The following is an 18,172-nucleotide window of genomic DNA, read 5'->3' as shown; positions in this document are numbered from 1 at the left end:
CGTACAGACAGCGCCCGTAGTCAGGATCGAACCTGAGTCTCCGGCGCTGCATTCGCTGTAAGGCGGCAACTCTACCGCTGCGCCACCGTGCCGCCCCGGGTTGACTGTTGTTTCCATGTGGTACGGACGATGCTCACTCATCGTACCTGACTGATTTCCGTACGTGTGGTCATCGTTTGGTCCACTGAAAGGAGGATAGGACGGTCCGTTCACCCTCTGCCATTCACCCACGTTGGCAGGATCTTGCCTCCATTGGCACCATCCTTCTTGGAAGTTGCAATCTATTTTCTCCTGATCTGCAGGGAAAGACCACACAGGCAGTTTCAAATGCACAGTGGACACACTTTGGACATGGATTTAAGAGTATGAATCTAGATTTCTCTAACTTCAAGTAACCCCATGCATTCCCCCTCTCTCTCCATCTCTCCATCCCTCCCCTGCAGTTGTAACAGGGCCCTGGTGAGGCCGCACCTGGAGTACTGTGTGCAGTTTTGGTCTCCAAATTTGAGGAAGGATAATCTTGCTATTGAGGGCGTGCAGCGTAGGTTTACTAGGTTAATTCCCGGAATGGCGGGCCTGTCATATGTTGAAAGACTGGAGCGACTAGGCTTGTATACACTGGAATTTAGAAGGATGAGAGGAGATCTTATCGAAACGTATAAGATTATTAAGGGGTTGGACACGTTAGAGGCAGGAAACATGTTCCCAATGTTGGGGGGAGTCCAGAACCAGGGGCCACAGTTTAAGAATAAGGGGTAAGCCATTTAGAACTGAGATGAGGAAAAACTTTTTCAGTCAGAGAGTTGTGAATCTGTGGAATTCTCTGCCTCAGAAGGCAGTGGAGGCCAATTATCTGAATGCATTCAAGAGAGAGCTAGATAGAGCTCTTAAGGATAGTGGAGTCAGGGGGTATGGGGAGAAGGCAGGAACAGGGTACTGATTGAGAATGATCAGCCAATAGACAATAGACAATAGGTGCAGGAGGAGGCCATTCGGCCCTTCGAGCCAGCACCGCCATTCAATGTGATCATGGCTGATCATTCTCAATCAGTACCCTGTTCCTGCCTTCTCCCCATACCCCCTGACTCCGCTATCCTTAAGAGCAGTCTATTCTATTGACGTTGCGGGCCGAAGGGCCTGTTCCCGTGCCGTTCCCAACCTCCGCGTTCGGTCGGCGGTCGCGATACTTACTGCTGATTGAGCTGGGCGTGCGCGCAGTGAAGCTGGCGTTGAAACCACGATCGGGAGATGGAGAGTTATCCGAACGGAATTCTGCCGTGGCCTCGTTGGAAAAAATCCATACGGTTTTGGGACCGGAACCTGAGAGCGAAGCTGAATAAACCATATCAGAGTGAGGATTGTGCAAAGTTGCCCAATAACACCAACATTCAAAACCCTCTAAATCTGTCTATACACTAAAACTCGTTTGTTTGTTTGTTTGTTCCTGAACTACAGCCAAAACGGTACACGATAGCGCGACAATTTTAGGCCCACCTTACTCACCGTGGTCCCTTTGAAGCTAATGGAAGAAGTTTCATTGAAATCGGCGTTATATTTTTAAAGTTATTCACATTTTAAATTTTAGATGGAGCTCTTAAGGATAGTGGAGTCAGGGGATGTGGGGAGATGGCAGGAACGGGGTACTGATTGAGAATGATCAGCCATGATCACATTGAATGGCGGTGCTGGCTCGAAGGGCCGAATGGCCTCCTCCTGCACCTATTGTCTATTGTCTATTGTCTATTGTCTACATGACCACCCTTTGCTACCTCAGCGTTTGAGATTACGCAGAATTTTCCTCTCTTCTGTCCATCCCCCTGGACCGCAGAGCATTGTCCAGAAGGCTCAAACTTTGGGAAGAGAGACTAGAGAAATCTCCGGAAGACATTCACAAGGCAATCGATCCCTCTGAGAAACTCCCGCCAGGTCCCGACCAACCGTGGATAACCTGGCGCCGTCTCAACAGACTGCGGGCAGGCGAGGGCAGGAGCAAATCGAACGTGCTAAAGTGGGGATGTACTGAAGATGCGGCAGACTGCGAGTGTGGACGGGTCCTCCAGACTATGGGGCATCTCCAGGGCTGTGACACGCTGCATGACACACGCACTGTAAAGGATCTTGCAGAGGCCAACAGAGACCTGGCACTGACATTTGCTCGCTATAGGGCAAACAGCTGTGTAATGACACGAATAAATTAAAAAAACCTTATCGATTCCCCTCATTATCTCATGCACTCTATAAAATCACCCCACAGCCTCCTGCACTTCAAGAAATCAAATCCTAGCCTGCACAACCACTCCCTGGAGCTCAGGTACTCGAATCCTGGAGACATCCTCATTAATCTCCTCCGCACTCTTTCCACCTTTCCAGAAATGGAGCACGATAACAGAATAGGAGAAAATAAGTTTACAATCTGAAAACAGTAGTTGGTTTCTCACCGACTAATTCTTTCCGGGAGCCGGTGCCTTGGTAGAGGTTAAGGGTATCCTCCCATTCTGTTGTTTGGAAGTCCGCGATATTCACCTTTATGTAAAGGCCTGGTTCGACTCTACAAGTAAGCACAAGGAGACGCATACACGCACACGCACACACACACACACGCACACGCACGTGCACACGCACACACACGCACACACACGCACACACACACACAAGCGCACACACACGCACGCGCACACGCACACACACGCACGCGCGCAGACACACGCACACACACACACGCACACACGCACACACACACACACACGCGCACGCGCACACGCACACGCACACACGCACACGCGCACACGCACACGCGCACACGCACACACGTGCACACACACACACGCGCACACGCACACACACATGCACACACACACACACACACACACACACACACACACACACACACACACACACACACACACACACACACACACACACACACACACACACACACACACACACACACACACACACGTAAGTTCCATGCTGCATCCCCAAACTAAACTAAAGTAGTTAGCATGACCATAGACCAGGAACACCACTGTCCGGAACGAGATGGTGGCGGCCATCGAACAGAACGAGGGGTCGTTTCTGGGGAACTTTCGAATGGACCTGAGCAGTCTCCAGATCTCAGGTGAGGGTACGGATTGAGCAGTAAAAGGGTAGTGGGTTGGGAGGAAGCGGAGAGGGTTCGATCCCGACTGCGGGCGCTGTCCGTACGGAGTTTATCCGTTCTTCCCGTGACTCCGGCAGGTGCAGTTTAATGTGGATAAGTGTGAGGTTATCCACTTTGGTGGTAAGAATAGGAAGGCAGATTATTATCTGAATGGTGTCAAGTTAGGAAAAGGGGACGTACAACGAGATCTGGGTGTCCTAGTGCGTCAGTCACTGAAAGGAAGCATGCAGGTACAGCAGGCAGTGAAGAAAGCCAATGGAATGTTGGCCTTCATAACAAGAGGAGTTGAGTATAGGAGCAAAGAGGTCCTTCTACAGTTGTACAGGGCCCTAGTGAGACCGCACCTGGAGTACTGTGTGCAGTTTTGGTCTCCAAATTTGAGGAAGGATATTCTTGCTAATGAGGGCGTGCATCGTAGGTTTACTAGGTTAGTTCCCGGAATGGCGGGACTGTAGTATGTTGAAAGACTGGAGCCGCTAGGCTTGTATACACTGGAATTTAGAAGGATGAGAGGGGATCTTATCGAAACATATAAGATTATTAAGGGGTTGGACACGTTAGAGGCAGGAAACATGTTCCCAATGTTGGGGGAGTCCAGAACCAGGGGCCACAGTTTAAGAATAAGGGGTAGGCCATTTAGAACAGAGATGAGGAGAAACTTTTTCAGTCAGAGAGTTGTAAATCTGTGGAATTCACTGCCTCAGAAGGAGGTGGAGGCCAAGTCTCTGAATGCATTCAAGAGAGAGCTAGATAGAGCTCTTAAGGATAGCGGAGTCAGGGGGTATGGGGAGAAGGCAGGAACGGGGTACTGATTGAGAATGATCAGCCATGATCACATTGAATGGTGGTGCTGGCTCTAGGGGCCGAATGGCCTCCTCCTGCACCTATTGACTATTGCCTATTGTCTATTGTGCTCCGGTTTCCTCCCACACTCCAAAGACGTGCAGGTTTGTAGGTTAATTGGCTTGGTATGATTTTAAATCGTCCCTAGTGTGTGTGGGATATTGTTAGTGCGCTGGTCGGCGCGGACTCGGTGGGCCGAAGGGCCTGTTTCCGCGCTGTGTCTCTAAACTAAACTAAACTAAACTAAACTAAACTAAACTAAAAGTGAGCACTCACCTTATGATCCACTTGCAGAAGGTGTTCTGGTCGTAGGGCTTGGGGAAATTAAGCGAATGGAACGAACCGACGTTGCCTGTCAGCTGATACTGCCCATCACACGGTGTAGCTGTGGGAATAGGGCAGTGGATTAGGCCCCTGCCATTGCAATACACACGCAAAAAACTGACAGGTCCTCTTGCAATGGGGACACCATTATCCATCCGACACGCGAGGGGATAATTTACAATTTGTTTTCGAAGCCAATTAACCTGCAAACCTATAGAGTCATTGATACAGCGTGGAAACGGGCCCTCCGGCCCAACCCGCCCACACCGGCCAACAATGTCCCAGCTACCCTAGTCCCACTTGCCTGCGCTTGGTCCATATCCCTTCAAACCTGGCCTAACCATGTACCTGTCCAACGATGGGATAGTCCCAGCCTCAACTACCTCCTCTGGTAGCTTGTTCCGTACACCCACCACCCTCTGTGTTGAAAGGTTACCCATCGGATTCCTATTAAATCTTTTCCCCTTCACCTTGAACCTGTGTCCTCTGGTCCTCGATTCCCCTACTCTGGGTAAAAGACTCTGTGCATCTACCCGATCTATTCCTCTCATGATTTTGTACACCTCTATAAGATCACCCCTCATCCTCCTGCGCTCCAAGGAATAGAGACCCAGCCTTACTCAACCTCTCCCTGTAGCTCACACCCTCTAGTCCTGGCAACATCCTCGCAAATCTTTTCTGAACCCTTTCTAGCTTGACCTTTGAAGCACTTCCCTCCGGAAGGCGACTCCGGGCTGTCAAAGCAGCCACAGCCGGACATAAAAACAGCTTTTTCCCCCACGAGTGGTAGTTCTACTCAATAACCAAAGTCTGTAGTCTCTTTTTTGCTGTGGTTTATTTTCACCCACATGTTTAGACCGTAATGTTGTATCCTTATTGTTTTGATGTGTTTATGCTTTATTCTTAATGGTTAACTGTTAAGAATTGTTGTCATTTGTGAGCGGAGCACCAAGGCACATTCCTTGTATGTGCACATACTTGGCCAATAAACTTATTCGTTCATTCATGATTCTTTTGTTCATTTCAGAGGTCTCTGCTGAAGAGCCTGTTCCTGTGCTGTTGTTCTACATTCTATGTTCAGAGGTAGTTTGGTGTTTTCTATTTCTCTTCTGGTCCAAGAAGAAACTGACTGACTAGATGAAACTTTGCCGATAATACAAGGCTGGGTGGCAGTGTGAACTGTGAGGAAGATGCTATGAGGTTGCAGGGTGACTTGGACAGGTTGTGTGAGTGGGCGGATGCATGGCAGATGCAGTTTAATGTGGATAAGTGTGAGGTTATCCACTTTGGTGGTAAGAATAGGAAGGCAGATTATTATCTGAATGGTGTCAAGTTAGGAAAAGGGGACGTACAATGAGATCTGGGTGTCCTAGTGCATCAGTCACTGAAAGGAAGCATGCAGGTACAGCAGGCAGTGAAGAAAGCCAATGGAATGTTGGCCTTCATAACAAGAGGAGTTGAGTATAGGAGCAAAGAGGTCCTTCTGCAGTTGTACAGGGCCCTAGTGAGACGGCACCTGGAGTACTGTGTGCAGTTTTGGTCTCCAAATTTGAGGAAGGATATTCTTGCTATTGAGGGCGTGCAGCATAGGTTTAATAGGTTAATTCCCGGAATGGCGGGACTATCATATGTTGAAAGACTGGAGCGACTAGGCTTGTATACACTGGAATTTAGAAGGATGAGAGCGGATCTTATCGAAACGTATAAGATTATCAAGGGGTTGTTCACGTTAGAGGCAGGAAACATGTTCCCAATGTTGGGGGATTCCAGAACCAGGGGCCACAGTTTAAGAATAAGGGGTAGGCTATTTAGAACGGAGATGAGGAAAAACTTTTTCAGTCAGAGAGTTGTGAATCTGTGGAATTCTCTGCCTCAGAAGGCAGTGGAGGCCAATTCTCTGAATGCATTCAAGAGAGAGCTAGATAGAGCTCTTAAGGATAGCGGAGTCAGGGGGTATGGGGAGAAGGCAGGAACGGGGTACTGATTGAGAATGATCAGCCATGATCACATTGAAAGGTGGTGCAGGCCCGAAGGGCCGAATGGACTCCTCCTGCACCTATTGCCTATTATCTATTGACTAGTTGTCCTAGCGCTCCTGTTAAACCTCATGCTCCAGAGAGTTGCTATGGTCATGCTGACTACTTTAGTTTAGTTCAGAGATACAGCGTGGAAACAGGCTCTTCGGCCCACCGAGCCCATGCCGGCCAACATTCACCCTGTACACCAGTGCTATCCCACTCAATTACAATTTACAATTTTACAGAAGCCAATTACCCTACAAAACCTGCACGTCTCTGGTGTGTGGGAGGAAACCGGAGTGCCCGGAGAAAACCCGCACGGGTCACAGAGAGAGCATACAAACTCTGTACGTGGCCAGGATCGAACCCGGGTCTCTGGCGCTGTAAGGCAGCAACTCTACCGCTGCGCCACCGTGCCGCACTGAATCTATCTATGATATATCTGATCTGAGTAGACAGCATTCAAAACCAAGCTTTTCACTGTACCTCGGTACATGTGACAATGTTAAACCTAAACCTAAACCAGAAGCTAGGAAGCATTAAACGAGGCATGTGTAGGAATGGAACTGCAGATGCTGGTATAAACCGAAGTTAAACACAAAATGCTGGAGTAACTCAGCGGGACAGGCAGCATCTGTGGAGAGAAGGAATGGGTGACGTTTCGGGTCGAGACCCTTCTTCAGACTGAGGTCAGAGGAGAGGGAGGTACATAGATAAGGAGGTGTAAGGTGTGGAAACGAAACAAAGGGGATGGAGATGTGAAATGGAAAATGTAGAATAGATCATTGTTTGCTGGGAGAAGGTAACAAAGAAAACAGAGATAAATTTAATCAGAGACAGTCAGACTGGTCGGAGAAATGGGAAGGGGGAGGGATGGAGAGAGAGAGGGAAAGCAAGGGTCATTTGAAGTTAGAGAAGTCAATGTTCATACCGCTGGGGTGTAAGCTGCCCAAGTGAAATATAAAGTGCTGTTCCTCCAATTTTCGCCAGGCCGCACTCCGACGATGGAGGAGGCCAGTGTTAACAAAAGCAAAGCACAAGCCCACATGAGGTCATAAGATCATAAGTGATAGGAGAAGAATTAGGCCATTCGGCCCATCAAGTCTAATCCGCCATTCAATCATGGCTGATCTATCTCTCCCTCCTAACCCCATTCTCCTGCCTTCTCTGACACCCGTACTGATCAAGAATCTATCTATCTCTGCCTCAAATATATCCACTGACTTGGCCTCCACAGCCCTCTGTGGCAAAGAATTCCACAGATTCACCGCACTCTGACTAAAGAAATTCCTCCTCATCTCCTTCCTAAAAGAACGTCCTTTAATTCTGAGGCTGTGATTTCTAGTCCTGGACTCTCCCACTAGTGGAAACATCCTCTCCACATCCACTCTGTCCAGGCCTTTCACTATTCTGTACGTTTCAATGAGGCCCCCCCCCTCATTCTTCTAAACTCCAGGGAGTACTGAAGTTCTAGGCCCAGTGCCGTCAAACGCTGGATGACATGCAAGGGTTAATAACTGCACCACAATATTGTGCAGGAAGGAACTGCAGATGCTGGTTGAAGTCGAAGACAGACACAAAACGCTGGAGTAACTCAGCGGGACAGGCAGCATCTCTGGAGAGAAGGAATGGGTGACATCTCGGGTTGAGACCCTCCTTACCACAATATTGCTCGCTTTCATCCAGGGCATCGGGGCAATCAGTTTCTCCGTTGCAGAATGAGTTCAGATCCACACAGGTCCTCTTGTCACCGCACAACCTGGTTCCTGAGAGACATTGGTCTTTGGCAGAGAGGAGAGGAAGGCTCAGTTGCAGTTCAAGTCAAGTCCTACCTGGACTAGGGTTGCCGTACGGGACCGCCCTTGTCCCGTATTAGGCCCGGGGGTGCTGTACGCCCGGACACTGTAGGCCCGGACACTGTAGGCCCGGACACTGTAGGCTCGGACAGTGTAGGCCCGGACATTGTAGGCCCGGACACTGTAGGCCCGGACACTGTAGGCCCGGACACTGTAGGCCCGGACAGTGTAGGCCCGGAATCTGTAGGCCCGGACACTGTAGGCCTGGACACTGTAGGCCCCGACACTGTAGGCCTGGACACAGTAGGCCCGGACAGTGTAGGCCCGGAATCTGTAGGCCCGGACACAGTAGGCCCGGGGGCCACTGTGTGTCCGGACAGTGTAGGCCCGCAGCCCCGGTCGCCGCCTAACGGAGGTTGGGTGGCAACCCGCCTCCCGGCCACTATTGGTGGAGCGGGAGCAGGTGGCCGCTGGCTGGGTGAGGTCACGTGGGGCGCGGGGCTGTGACGTCACCTTATCCCTTATTTGGGAGTGAGATAGTTGGCAACCCTCTATCCTGGACTCCCTGCCCCAAACCCTCCAGGTTTTCTCCCCTTCTTCTCAAGTGTTCGATACAGTCCCGAGTGCCCACCACTTACCCATAGGCCACTGTTTAGTTTTGTTTAGTTTAGTTTAGTTGAGCTTAGTTTAGTTAAGAGTAACAGCATGGAAACAGGCCATTTGACCCACCGGGTCCGCGCCGACCAGCGATCCCCGCACACTAACACTATCCTACACCCACTAGGGAAAATGTTAACATTTACCAAGCCAATTCACCTATAAACCTGCACGTCTTTGGAGTGTGGGAGGAAACCGAAGATCTCGGAGAAAAAGCCCATGCAGGTCACGGGGAGAACGTACAAACTCCGTACAGACAGCGCCCGCGGTTGGGATCGAACTCTACCCACGTCCCTTTTACTCCTCAATCTGCCCGCTCACCTGAGATCAGGAGACTGCTCAGGTCGATACGAAAGTTCCCCAGAAGCGACCCCTCGTTCTGTTCGATGGCCGCCACCATCTCGTTCCGTACAGTGGTGTTCGTCACGGCGGTGGTGAAACGCAGCTCGAACAACGCGATGACACTGCCGTTCCTGCCATTAACGAGGGGTCACAGAAACATAGAAACATGGAAATTAGGTGCAGGAGGGGGCCATTCGGCCCTTCGAGCCAGCACCGCCATTCAATATGATCATGGCTGATCATCCACAATCAGTAACCCGTGCCTGCCTTCTCCCTACATCCCTTGAATTTGAAATCCCTGGAATTTAGAAGGATGAGAGGGGATCTTATCAAAACATATAAGATTATTAAGGGGTTGGACACGTTAGAGGCAGGAAACATGTTTCCAATGTTTGGGGGAGTCCAGAACCAAGGGCCACAGTTTAAGAATAAGGGGTAGGCCATTTAGAACGGAGACGGGGAAAAACGTTTTCAGTCAGAGAGTTGTGAATCTGTGGAATTCTCTGCCTCAGAAGGCAGTGGAGGCCAATTCTCTGAATGCATTCAAGAGAGAGCTAGATAGAGCTCTTAAGGATAGCGGAGTCAGGGGGTATGGGGAGAAGGCAGGAACGGGGAACTGATTGTGAATGACTATGGGAGATAATACGATATTATTTTATACATTGGACATTGTTGTTTAAGGTTTGTAACTACTTAGGCATTAGGTGCCTCTCTGTAACTAATTAAGGCACTCTAGACATTCCTTACCCTTGACACGTGTCTGTAACTGCTGCTCAGGAGGAGGAGAAACATTGATGGATGAACCAGGATAGAAGACAAGGGTGAAAGGTGACATGTGAAGAAATACAGACATCCATCAATGAGTGGTGTGATTACTTGAAAGTTTAATGGTGGCAGAGTGGAAGGCAACATGTGAAGAAATACAGACATTCATCAATGAGTGGGGTTTAATGGTGGCAGGGTAAACAGGGTGACTACAAAGAGATGAATAACTGTAAAGAGGAGTATGAGGGCGAGATAAGGAAAAGAAGATAAGGCTGAAAGAATTCTATAAAAATAGGCTGCCCGATGTACTAAGTGGGCAGTCAGATGGTTGACATCCTGATTGTTCCAGCCGTTGTTTGCAAATAAAGGCTTTTAACTTCTTGAAGAATTCTCCGTGTCATCTGCTTCATTTTGAACACTGGTAACCACGACAAAATTGGCGTAGTCGGCAGGATCGGAAAGAGGCCCGTTCGATAACGGACGACAAGCTAAAGGCGCTTCCAAGCCCGTCAGGGGCTCCCTGGTTCAACAGGTAAAGGGTGGCCACCCGCAAAAAAGGTAGGCGGTTTTCCGCTTTATTTGGACTAATAGCCTGTTGAAAACGGGGGACCACTGGTGGCACAGGAGCGCCCAGGCGGTCCAAGGGCCTCTCCGATCCAAAGAATCTGTCTAAACTATTCTAAAAAGAGACCCGGAGGATTGCTCAAGAAGGCTGCGCAGTGGGGTAAGTAGAAAATAGATAAGTTAAGAAAGTAGATTTAGTTGAGTAAGAGTTTGTGACGTCACTAAGATCTCGTGGATACCGCCCTAAGAGGATAGGGGACTGAATAGACGAGGCGTCCTGTGGATACCGCTCTAGTTAACTTGGGATCACTCTGGTTAGCTAGGGGTCTGGACGGGCAGAATAAAAAGTCCTGTGGATACCGCCCTAGTTAACTAGGGATCACTCTGGTTAGCTAGGGGTCTGTACGGGCAGGATCAAAAAATTGGAATAATTGGATAACATAAAAAATAAAAATTGCAAAATATTAAAGGAATTATAGTAGAACTGTAGAAAATAGAAATAACGTAATAGGTAGCCTAGTGATTATAGAGACGGAACAAAGTGAGAACAAGGACTGCATTTAAACTGACTGACCAAGTGCACTAAAAAAACCACCAAAAAAACCAAGTACAATGAATAAAATAACTGCAGTTGAAATACTAAGTAAGAAATTCCCCGTATCCAAAGAAGATATTAGAAAACATTCTGAAAAATGGGAAAAAAGGACGAAAAAATTAGTTGCGAAATGGCCCAAGGAAGGCACGTTTGATATAAGTATGTGTGACGAAATGGAAGTGCTGATTAAAAACTATAAGCCTAAGGATAAATCAAAAACCCGAGTAACGAAAAAGGAAAAAGAACTAGACGTACTTAAATTGTTTAGAATAGAAGGAGAGAGGCTGAGGAAAGCATTCCAGGAAACGAATACCACCCCAAACACAGGCGGAAAACCCCCCAAAACAGCATGAAAGTCAGGAGCTTCAGGAGAAAAAATCAACTCTGTACCCCAGCCTAAGGGACCCTGAGTATCCCCCTCCCTATTTCAGCCAGGACGGAATAAAACAGTGCCCTTTGGTGAAAGGGATAGTGGAGATAGAGGGAGAAGTCGAAGTTTGGAGGAATGGGCAAGACATAAAGGAATATAGACAAAGAAGGGGACAGCGAGAAAAGGAAAGGATGAAGCAGGAGGAACGGGAACTAGAAGGAGACATTAGAAGGTTGCAGGACCTCAGGGACCTCAGGGACAGAAAGATTTATGAGACCCGTCAGGCAGCAGATGAGGGGGTGTGAGGGAGACAGCAACGCAGAAACACAGGCGAGTAATCAGCAGGCATCAGAGAGAGGGCAAAACTGCGAGAGTGAAGCAGAATTAGAAGGTGATGGGGAAATAACAAGGGAGCGTAGAAGGGAAATAAAGGCATCCATGAAGCGCTTAGAGATTGAGATAAGGGAGATGGAAAGAACTATAGAAAGAGAAAGAAAGGAAAGCGAGGGGTACGCCCAGGAAGGAATGAGGTGGGAAAGTATACAGGTAGAGCCACAACAAGAGATGGCAAGCGAGAGACAGGAGCTAAAGGGTGGAATGATGCCGTTACTTGTGAAAAAGGCAGGACAAACTCAATATATTCCTTGGGCGACCCAAGACCTAGAAGGGCTGAAAAACACCTTGCCCAGTAAATATAACGGGGCAGGAAAATGGATTAGGGCCTTTGAGGAGGAAACTACGGCCGAATGGCCTACTCCAGCACCTATTGTCTATTGTCTATTCGTCATATTGTTTTGGCTCATCAGTGTATGTTTATTTCATTGAAGTCTCACTGAAATACTCACCGGAATGCCAGAAGCTCACATCCTTTGTATTGATCTTGGTATTGGCCCTGCATGTATATTTTCTGTATCTAAGGAAATGAAGCATTGCATTATAATCCCAATTCACTGGCATTTAGTTTCCTGCATCGTATACTTTAGACTTTAGAGATACCGTACGGAAACAGGCCCTTCATAGCCCACCATGTTCGCACCGACCAGCGATCCCCACACACACTAAGGTATCACAAAATGCTGGAGTGACTCAGTGGGTCAGGCAGCTTCTAGGGGAGATGGGAATGGGTGACGTTTCGGGGCGAGACCCTTCTTCAGACCGAGTCCGAAGAAGGGTCTCGACCCGAAACGTCACCCATTCCCTCTCTCCTGAGATGCTGCCTGACCCGCTGAGTCGCTCCAGCATTTTGTGATACCTTCGATTTGCACCAGCATCTTGCAGTTATTTTCTTACACAACTTCCTGCACACACCAACACTATCCTACACACACACTGGGGGCAATTTGCAATTTTACCAAAGAGAATTAACCTGCAGGCCTGTGCGTCTTTGGAGTGTGGGAGGATTGTGGACTTTAGAAGGGCTCAACATCCGAGGACGTACACGCCACTGGAGATAAATGGGATTACTGTGGATAGGGGGAGCAGCTTTAAATACCTGGGAGTCCACATCACAGAGGATCTGACATGGACAACACACATTGCCGCACTGGTGGGTAAGGCAAGGCAGCGCCTTTACCACCTCAGACAGCTGAGGAAATTCAGAGTCTCTGAGGATCCTTCAGTGCTTCTACTCTGGGGCTGTAGAGAGCATCCTGTCCGGGAACATCACAATCTGGTTTGGGAACAGCTCTGCCCAAGACAGGAAGGCCCCGTGGAGAGTAGTGCGTTCGGCTGAACGCACTATGGGAACTACACTCGCCCCCCTGCAGGACCTATACATCAGGAGGTGCAGATCCAGAGCCAGCAACATTATGGGGGACCCCTACCACCCCAGCAACGGACTGTTCCAGCTGCTACGGTCAGGCAAACGCCTCCGCTGTCACGCTGTGAAAACAGAGAGGATGAGACGGAGTTTCTTCCCACAGGCCATCAGGACTGTTAACTCTCATATCACCAGGGACTAATTTAATTACTGTATTAATTTAAAAAAAAATAATACTATTCTGTTTTGTAGTTTAGCACAATCCGCAGGCATTGCCACTTTCATTTCACTGCACATCTTGCATATGTATGTGACAAATAAACTTGACTTGTCTTGACTGGATCACCCGGAGAAAACCCACGCTGTCTATGATTGATTAATGAAAATGTACAGCATGGTAAAAGGCCCTTTGTCCCACCAAGTATATTTATCGAAGGGCGGCGCGGTGGCACAGCGGTAGAGTTGCTGCCTTGCGATGCCAGAGACCTGGGTTCGATCCTGGCTACGGACGCTGTCTGCCGCGGAGTTTGCACGATCTCCCCGTGGGTCTTTTCCCCGCAATCTCCGGTTTCCTCCCACGCTCCAAAGACGTACAGGTTTGTAGGTTAATTTGCATGGCGCGTCACTGTAAATTCTTCCTGGCGAGTGTGGATTAGTGTCAATGTGTGCGCGGGGATCGCTGGTCGGTGAGGTACTCGGTGGGCCGAAGGGCCTGTTTTCACGCTGCATCTCTACGCTGAGCAAAACTAAACCCACTCACGCCAGTTCTACGCTATTCCAGTTTCACATCCGCTCCCGGCACGCCGGCGGTAACCGACGGAGGGCCAATCGACCGACAAACCCGCACATAGAAACATAGAAAATAGGTGCAGGAGTAGACCATTCGGCCCTTCGAGCCTGCACCGCCATTCAATATGGTCATGGCTGATCATCCAACTCAGTAACCTGTACCTGCCTTCTCTCCATACCCCCTGATCCCTTTAGCCACGAGGGCCTTGGGATGTGCGAGGAAACCGGAGGAAACTCGCTCAGTCACAGGGAGAAGGTGCAAAAAACACCCCGAAGATTAGGATTGAACCCTGGTCTATTGGCGTGGTGAGGCAGTAGCGCTTGGCAGTTGTGCCACCGAGCTGCCAACACCGCCAGGTAGATCGGCAATGTGAATTATTGATGAATAAAATCAAAGTTCACCAAATCTATTTCCACGACTCCGAGAGTCACATGAGTCAACTGCAGTGGAATTGTTGACTAATAAATGCCGATTAATCTTAATCAATTGATAAATAACAGCGCCAGGTACAAGGTGCCCCATTAGATCTGAACCTCGTCAACAGAATATCCAAGGGTTACTGCTCCAACTGATTTGAGTCTTTAGACTTTGGCGATACGGCGTGGAAACAGGCCCTTCGGCCCATCGAGTCAACGCCGACCAGCGATCACCCCACACACTAGCACTACCCTGTCCACCACGGACAATCTACAATTTTTTGAAAAGTAAAGGGCGGCACGGTGGCGCAGCGGTAGAGTTGCCGCCTTACAGCGAATGCAGCGCCGAAGGCCCGGGTTCCATCCCGACTACGGGCACTGTCTGTGCGGAGTTTGTACGTTCTCCCCGTGACCTGCGTGGGTTTTCTCCGAGATCTTCGGTTTCCTCCCACGCTCCAAAGACATGCGGGTATGTAGGTTAATTGGCGTGGTACAAATGTAAATTGTCCCTAGTGTGTGTAGCATAATGTTAATGCGCGGGGATCGCTGGTCAGTGCGGACCCGGTGGGCCGAAGGGCCTGTTTCCTCTAAGCAAAAACTCATCGCAACCATTTATACATAATCCCATAATAATCAACATAATCCAAGACTTGTTATCATCGCAAACATAATCAAAGACTTGGGTAGGGAGGACCAATTCTCAGAGGCCAATTCTCTGAATGCATTCAAGAGAGAGCTAGATAGAGCTCTTAGGGATAGTGGACTCAGGGGGTATGGGGAGAAGGCAGGAACGGGGTACTGATTGAGAATGATCAACCATGATCACATTGAATGGCGGTGCTGGCTCGAAGGGCCAAATGGCCTCCTCCTGCACCTATTGTCTATTGTCTATTGTCTATAATTCGGGATATTTGGCAACCTGAGATGGCGTTCTCTTCTCCGCCCACAGCCCCCGCAATACCTGGCTATAAAAAGTGAAAGTGTTCCACCGAAAGCTAACTCGCACATACCAAGCTGGTCACATCGAAGGCAAGAGTCTTGAACTGCAAAGATGATTTGTTTTGTAGCTGATCTGTGTAGTAGGCCCCATGGGTTATCTTAAAGGATCCTCTTAAGATCTGGGTGGGCTGTGTCGTTGTGTTGTGGCTGTCTGCAAAACAGAAGAATAAAACAAAATAAAGAATTATGAGCAGTTTGGAGCCCCATATAGAAACATAGAAACATAGAAAATAGATGCAGGAGGAGGCCGTTTGGCCCTTCGAGCCAGCACCGCCATTCATTGTGATCATGGCTGATCATCCACAATCAGTAACCCGTGCCTGCCTTCTCCCCATACCCCTTGATTCCGCTAGCCCCTAGAGCTCTATCTAACTCTCTTTTGAATTCATCCAGTGAATCGGCCTCCACTGCCCTCTGTGGCAGAGAATTCCACAAATTCACAACTCTCTGGGCGAAAAAGTTTGATCTCACCTCAGTTTTAAATGGCCTCCCCTTTATTCTTAGACTGTGTGTGGCCCCTGGTTCTGGACTCCCCCCAACATTGGGAACATTTTTCCTGCATCTAGCTTGTCCATTCCTTTTATGATTTTATACGTTTCTATAAGAGGAAGGATGTGCTGCCACTGGAGAGGGTCCAGAGGAGGTTTACGGGAATGATCTCGGGAATGTCAGGGTTAACCTGTGATGAGCGTTTGTCTGCACTGGGCCTGTACTCGCTGGAGTTTAGAAGGATGAGGGGGGGGACCTCATTGAAACGTACAGAATAGTGAAAGGCCTGGATAGAGTGGATGTGGAGAGGATGTTTCCACCAGTGGGAGAGTCTAGGACCAGAGGTCACAGCCTCAGAATTAAAAGTTGTTCCTTTAGAAAATGAATGAGGAGGGATCTTTTCAACCAGAGCGTGGTGAATCTGTGGAATTCATTACCACAGACGGCTGTGGAGGCCAAGTCAGTGGGTATTTTTAAGGCGGAGATTGCCAGATTCTTGATTAGTACGAGTGTCAGGGGTTAGAACTGAGATGAGGAAAAACTTTTTCAGTCAGAGAGTTATGAATCTGTGGAATTCTCTGCCTCAGAAGGCAGTGGAGGCCAATTCTCTGAATGCATTCAAGAGAGAGCTAGATAGAGCTCTTAAGGATAGCAGAGTCAGGGGGTATGGGGAGAGGGCAGGAACGGGGTACTGATTGAGAATGATCAGCCATGATCACATCGAAGGGCCGAATGGCCTCCTCCTGCACCTATTGTCTATTGTCTATTGTTACGGGGAGAAGGCAGGAGAATGGGGTTGGGAGGGAGAGATAGATCAGCCGTGATTGAAGGGCGGGGTAGACCTGATGGGCTGAATGGCCTGCCTCTGCTCCTATGACATGTACTTACGAAAATAACACACTGAAACCATTAAAGATGATCGACGTCGGCCCTTGTGTTCCTTTAGGCAGGACCCAAGCTGAGTTTACACATTGTGATGGATCAACCAACAACCAAATCTGACGAATTTACAATCAACCCATTCAATTCATTTAGTTTAGATTAGTTTAGTTTAGTTTAGAGATACATTGCGGAAACAGGCCCTTCGGCCCATCGGGTCCGCGCCGACCAGCGATCCCCGCACACTAACATTATCCTACACCCACTAGGGATTAAAAAAAATTACATTAACCAAGCCAATTAACCTGCAAACCTGAAGGTATTTATTTCACAAAATGCTGGAGTAACTCAGCGGGTACCAGGCAGCATCTCAGGAGAGAAGGAATGGGTGACGTTTCGGGTCGAGACCTTTCTTCAGACTGAAGAAGGGTCTCGACCCGAAACGTCACCCATTCCTTCTCTCCTGAGTTGCTGCCCGACCCGCTGAGTTACTCCAGCATTTTGTGAAATAAATACCTCCGATTTGTACCAGCATCTGCAGTTATTTTCTTGCACAACCTACAAACCTGCACGCCTTTGGAGCGTGGGAGGGAACCGAAGATCTCGGAGAAAACCCTGCGCAGGTCACGGGGAGAACGTACAAACTCCGTACGGACGGCGCCCGTGGTCGGGATGGAACCCGGGTCTCCGGCGCTGCATTCGCTGCAAGGCGGCAATTCTACCGCTGCGCCACCGTGACCGCCCAGGTCTCGGCTTATTATAGTCTGGGCAGTTGGATTCCCCAAACTCAGCAGTGGGGAAGTTGAGGAGAACTCAGGGGAGCATTCAACGGGAGATGGAAGCAGAACCGGATGAGGGAGGATGGAGCGAGTCGGTGGCCTCACTTTAGTTTAGTTTCGTTCAGAGATGCAGCGCGGAAACAGGCCCTTCGGCCCACCGGGTCCGCGCCGACCAGCGATCCCCGCGCACTGGTTCTATGTTATCTCATTTTCGCATCCCACACACGCGAGGCAATTTAAAGGAGCCAATTAACCTAAAAAAACCTGTGGGTTTCCTTCGGGTGCCCGGGTTTCAATCGAAGAAAACCCACGCAGGTCACGGGAAGAACATGCAAACACCGTACAGACCGCAGCTGTAGTCGGGATCGAGCTCGGGTCTCTGGCGTTGTGAGGCAGCAACTCTACCACTGTCAAGTCAAGTCAAATTTTATTTGTACAGCACATTTAAAAACAACCCACGTTGACCAAAGTGCTGTACATCAGTTCAGGCACTAAGAAACGAACATACAATGGCACACAAACATAACAGCACTTACATAAACAGTTCACAGCGCCCCCTCAGAGGGCCTCAAACGCTAGGGAGTAGAAATAGGTTTTGAGCCTGGACTTAAAGGAGTGGATGGAGGG

The 18,172-nt window shown here is 49.0% G+C and overlaps 1 protein-coding gene across 1 annotated transcript in view; it reads right to left on the bottom strand.

Moving 5' to 3' along the window:
- The window catches only part of tmprss15 (transmembrane serine protease 15), a 56,667-nt gene that overhangs the window by 36,461 nt on the left and 2,034 nt on the right, over positions 1-18,172 (bottom strand). Inside the window, exons 2-9 of the mRNA XM_078408606.1 lie at positions 15,410-15,549; positions 12,280-12,347; positions 9,120-9,271; positions 8,007-8,126; positions 4,280-4,388; positions 2,439-2,548; positions 1,192-1,332; positions 147-296 (exon numbers count right to left, since the gene is read on the bottom strand). Coding sequence (XP_078264732.1) covers positions 147-296; positions 1,192-1,332; positions 2,439-2,548; positions 4,280-4,388; positions 8,007-8,126; positions 9,120-9,271; positions 12,280-12,347; positions 15,410-15,549 — 990 coding nt within the window. The remainder of the gene's footprint in view (positions 1-146; positions 297-1,191; positions 1,333-2,438; positions 2,549-4,279; positions 4,389-8,006; positions 8,127-9,119; positions 9,272-12,279; positions 12,348-15,409; positions 15,550-18,172) is intronic.

Source organism: Rhinoraja longicauda, chromosome 12 (assembly GCF_053455715.1).
Source record: "Rhinoraja longicauda isolate Sanriku21f chromosome 12, sRhiLon1.1, whole genome shotgun sequence".
In the NCBI taxonomy this organism is placed as follows: domain Eukaryota; kingdom Metazoa; phylum Chordata; class Chondrichthyes; order Rajiformes; family Arhynchobatidae; genus Rhinoraja; species Rhinoraja longicauda.
The sequence above is the reverse complement of the archived record's forward strand: the minus strand, read 5'-3'. Positions and strand labels throughout refer to the sequence as shown.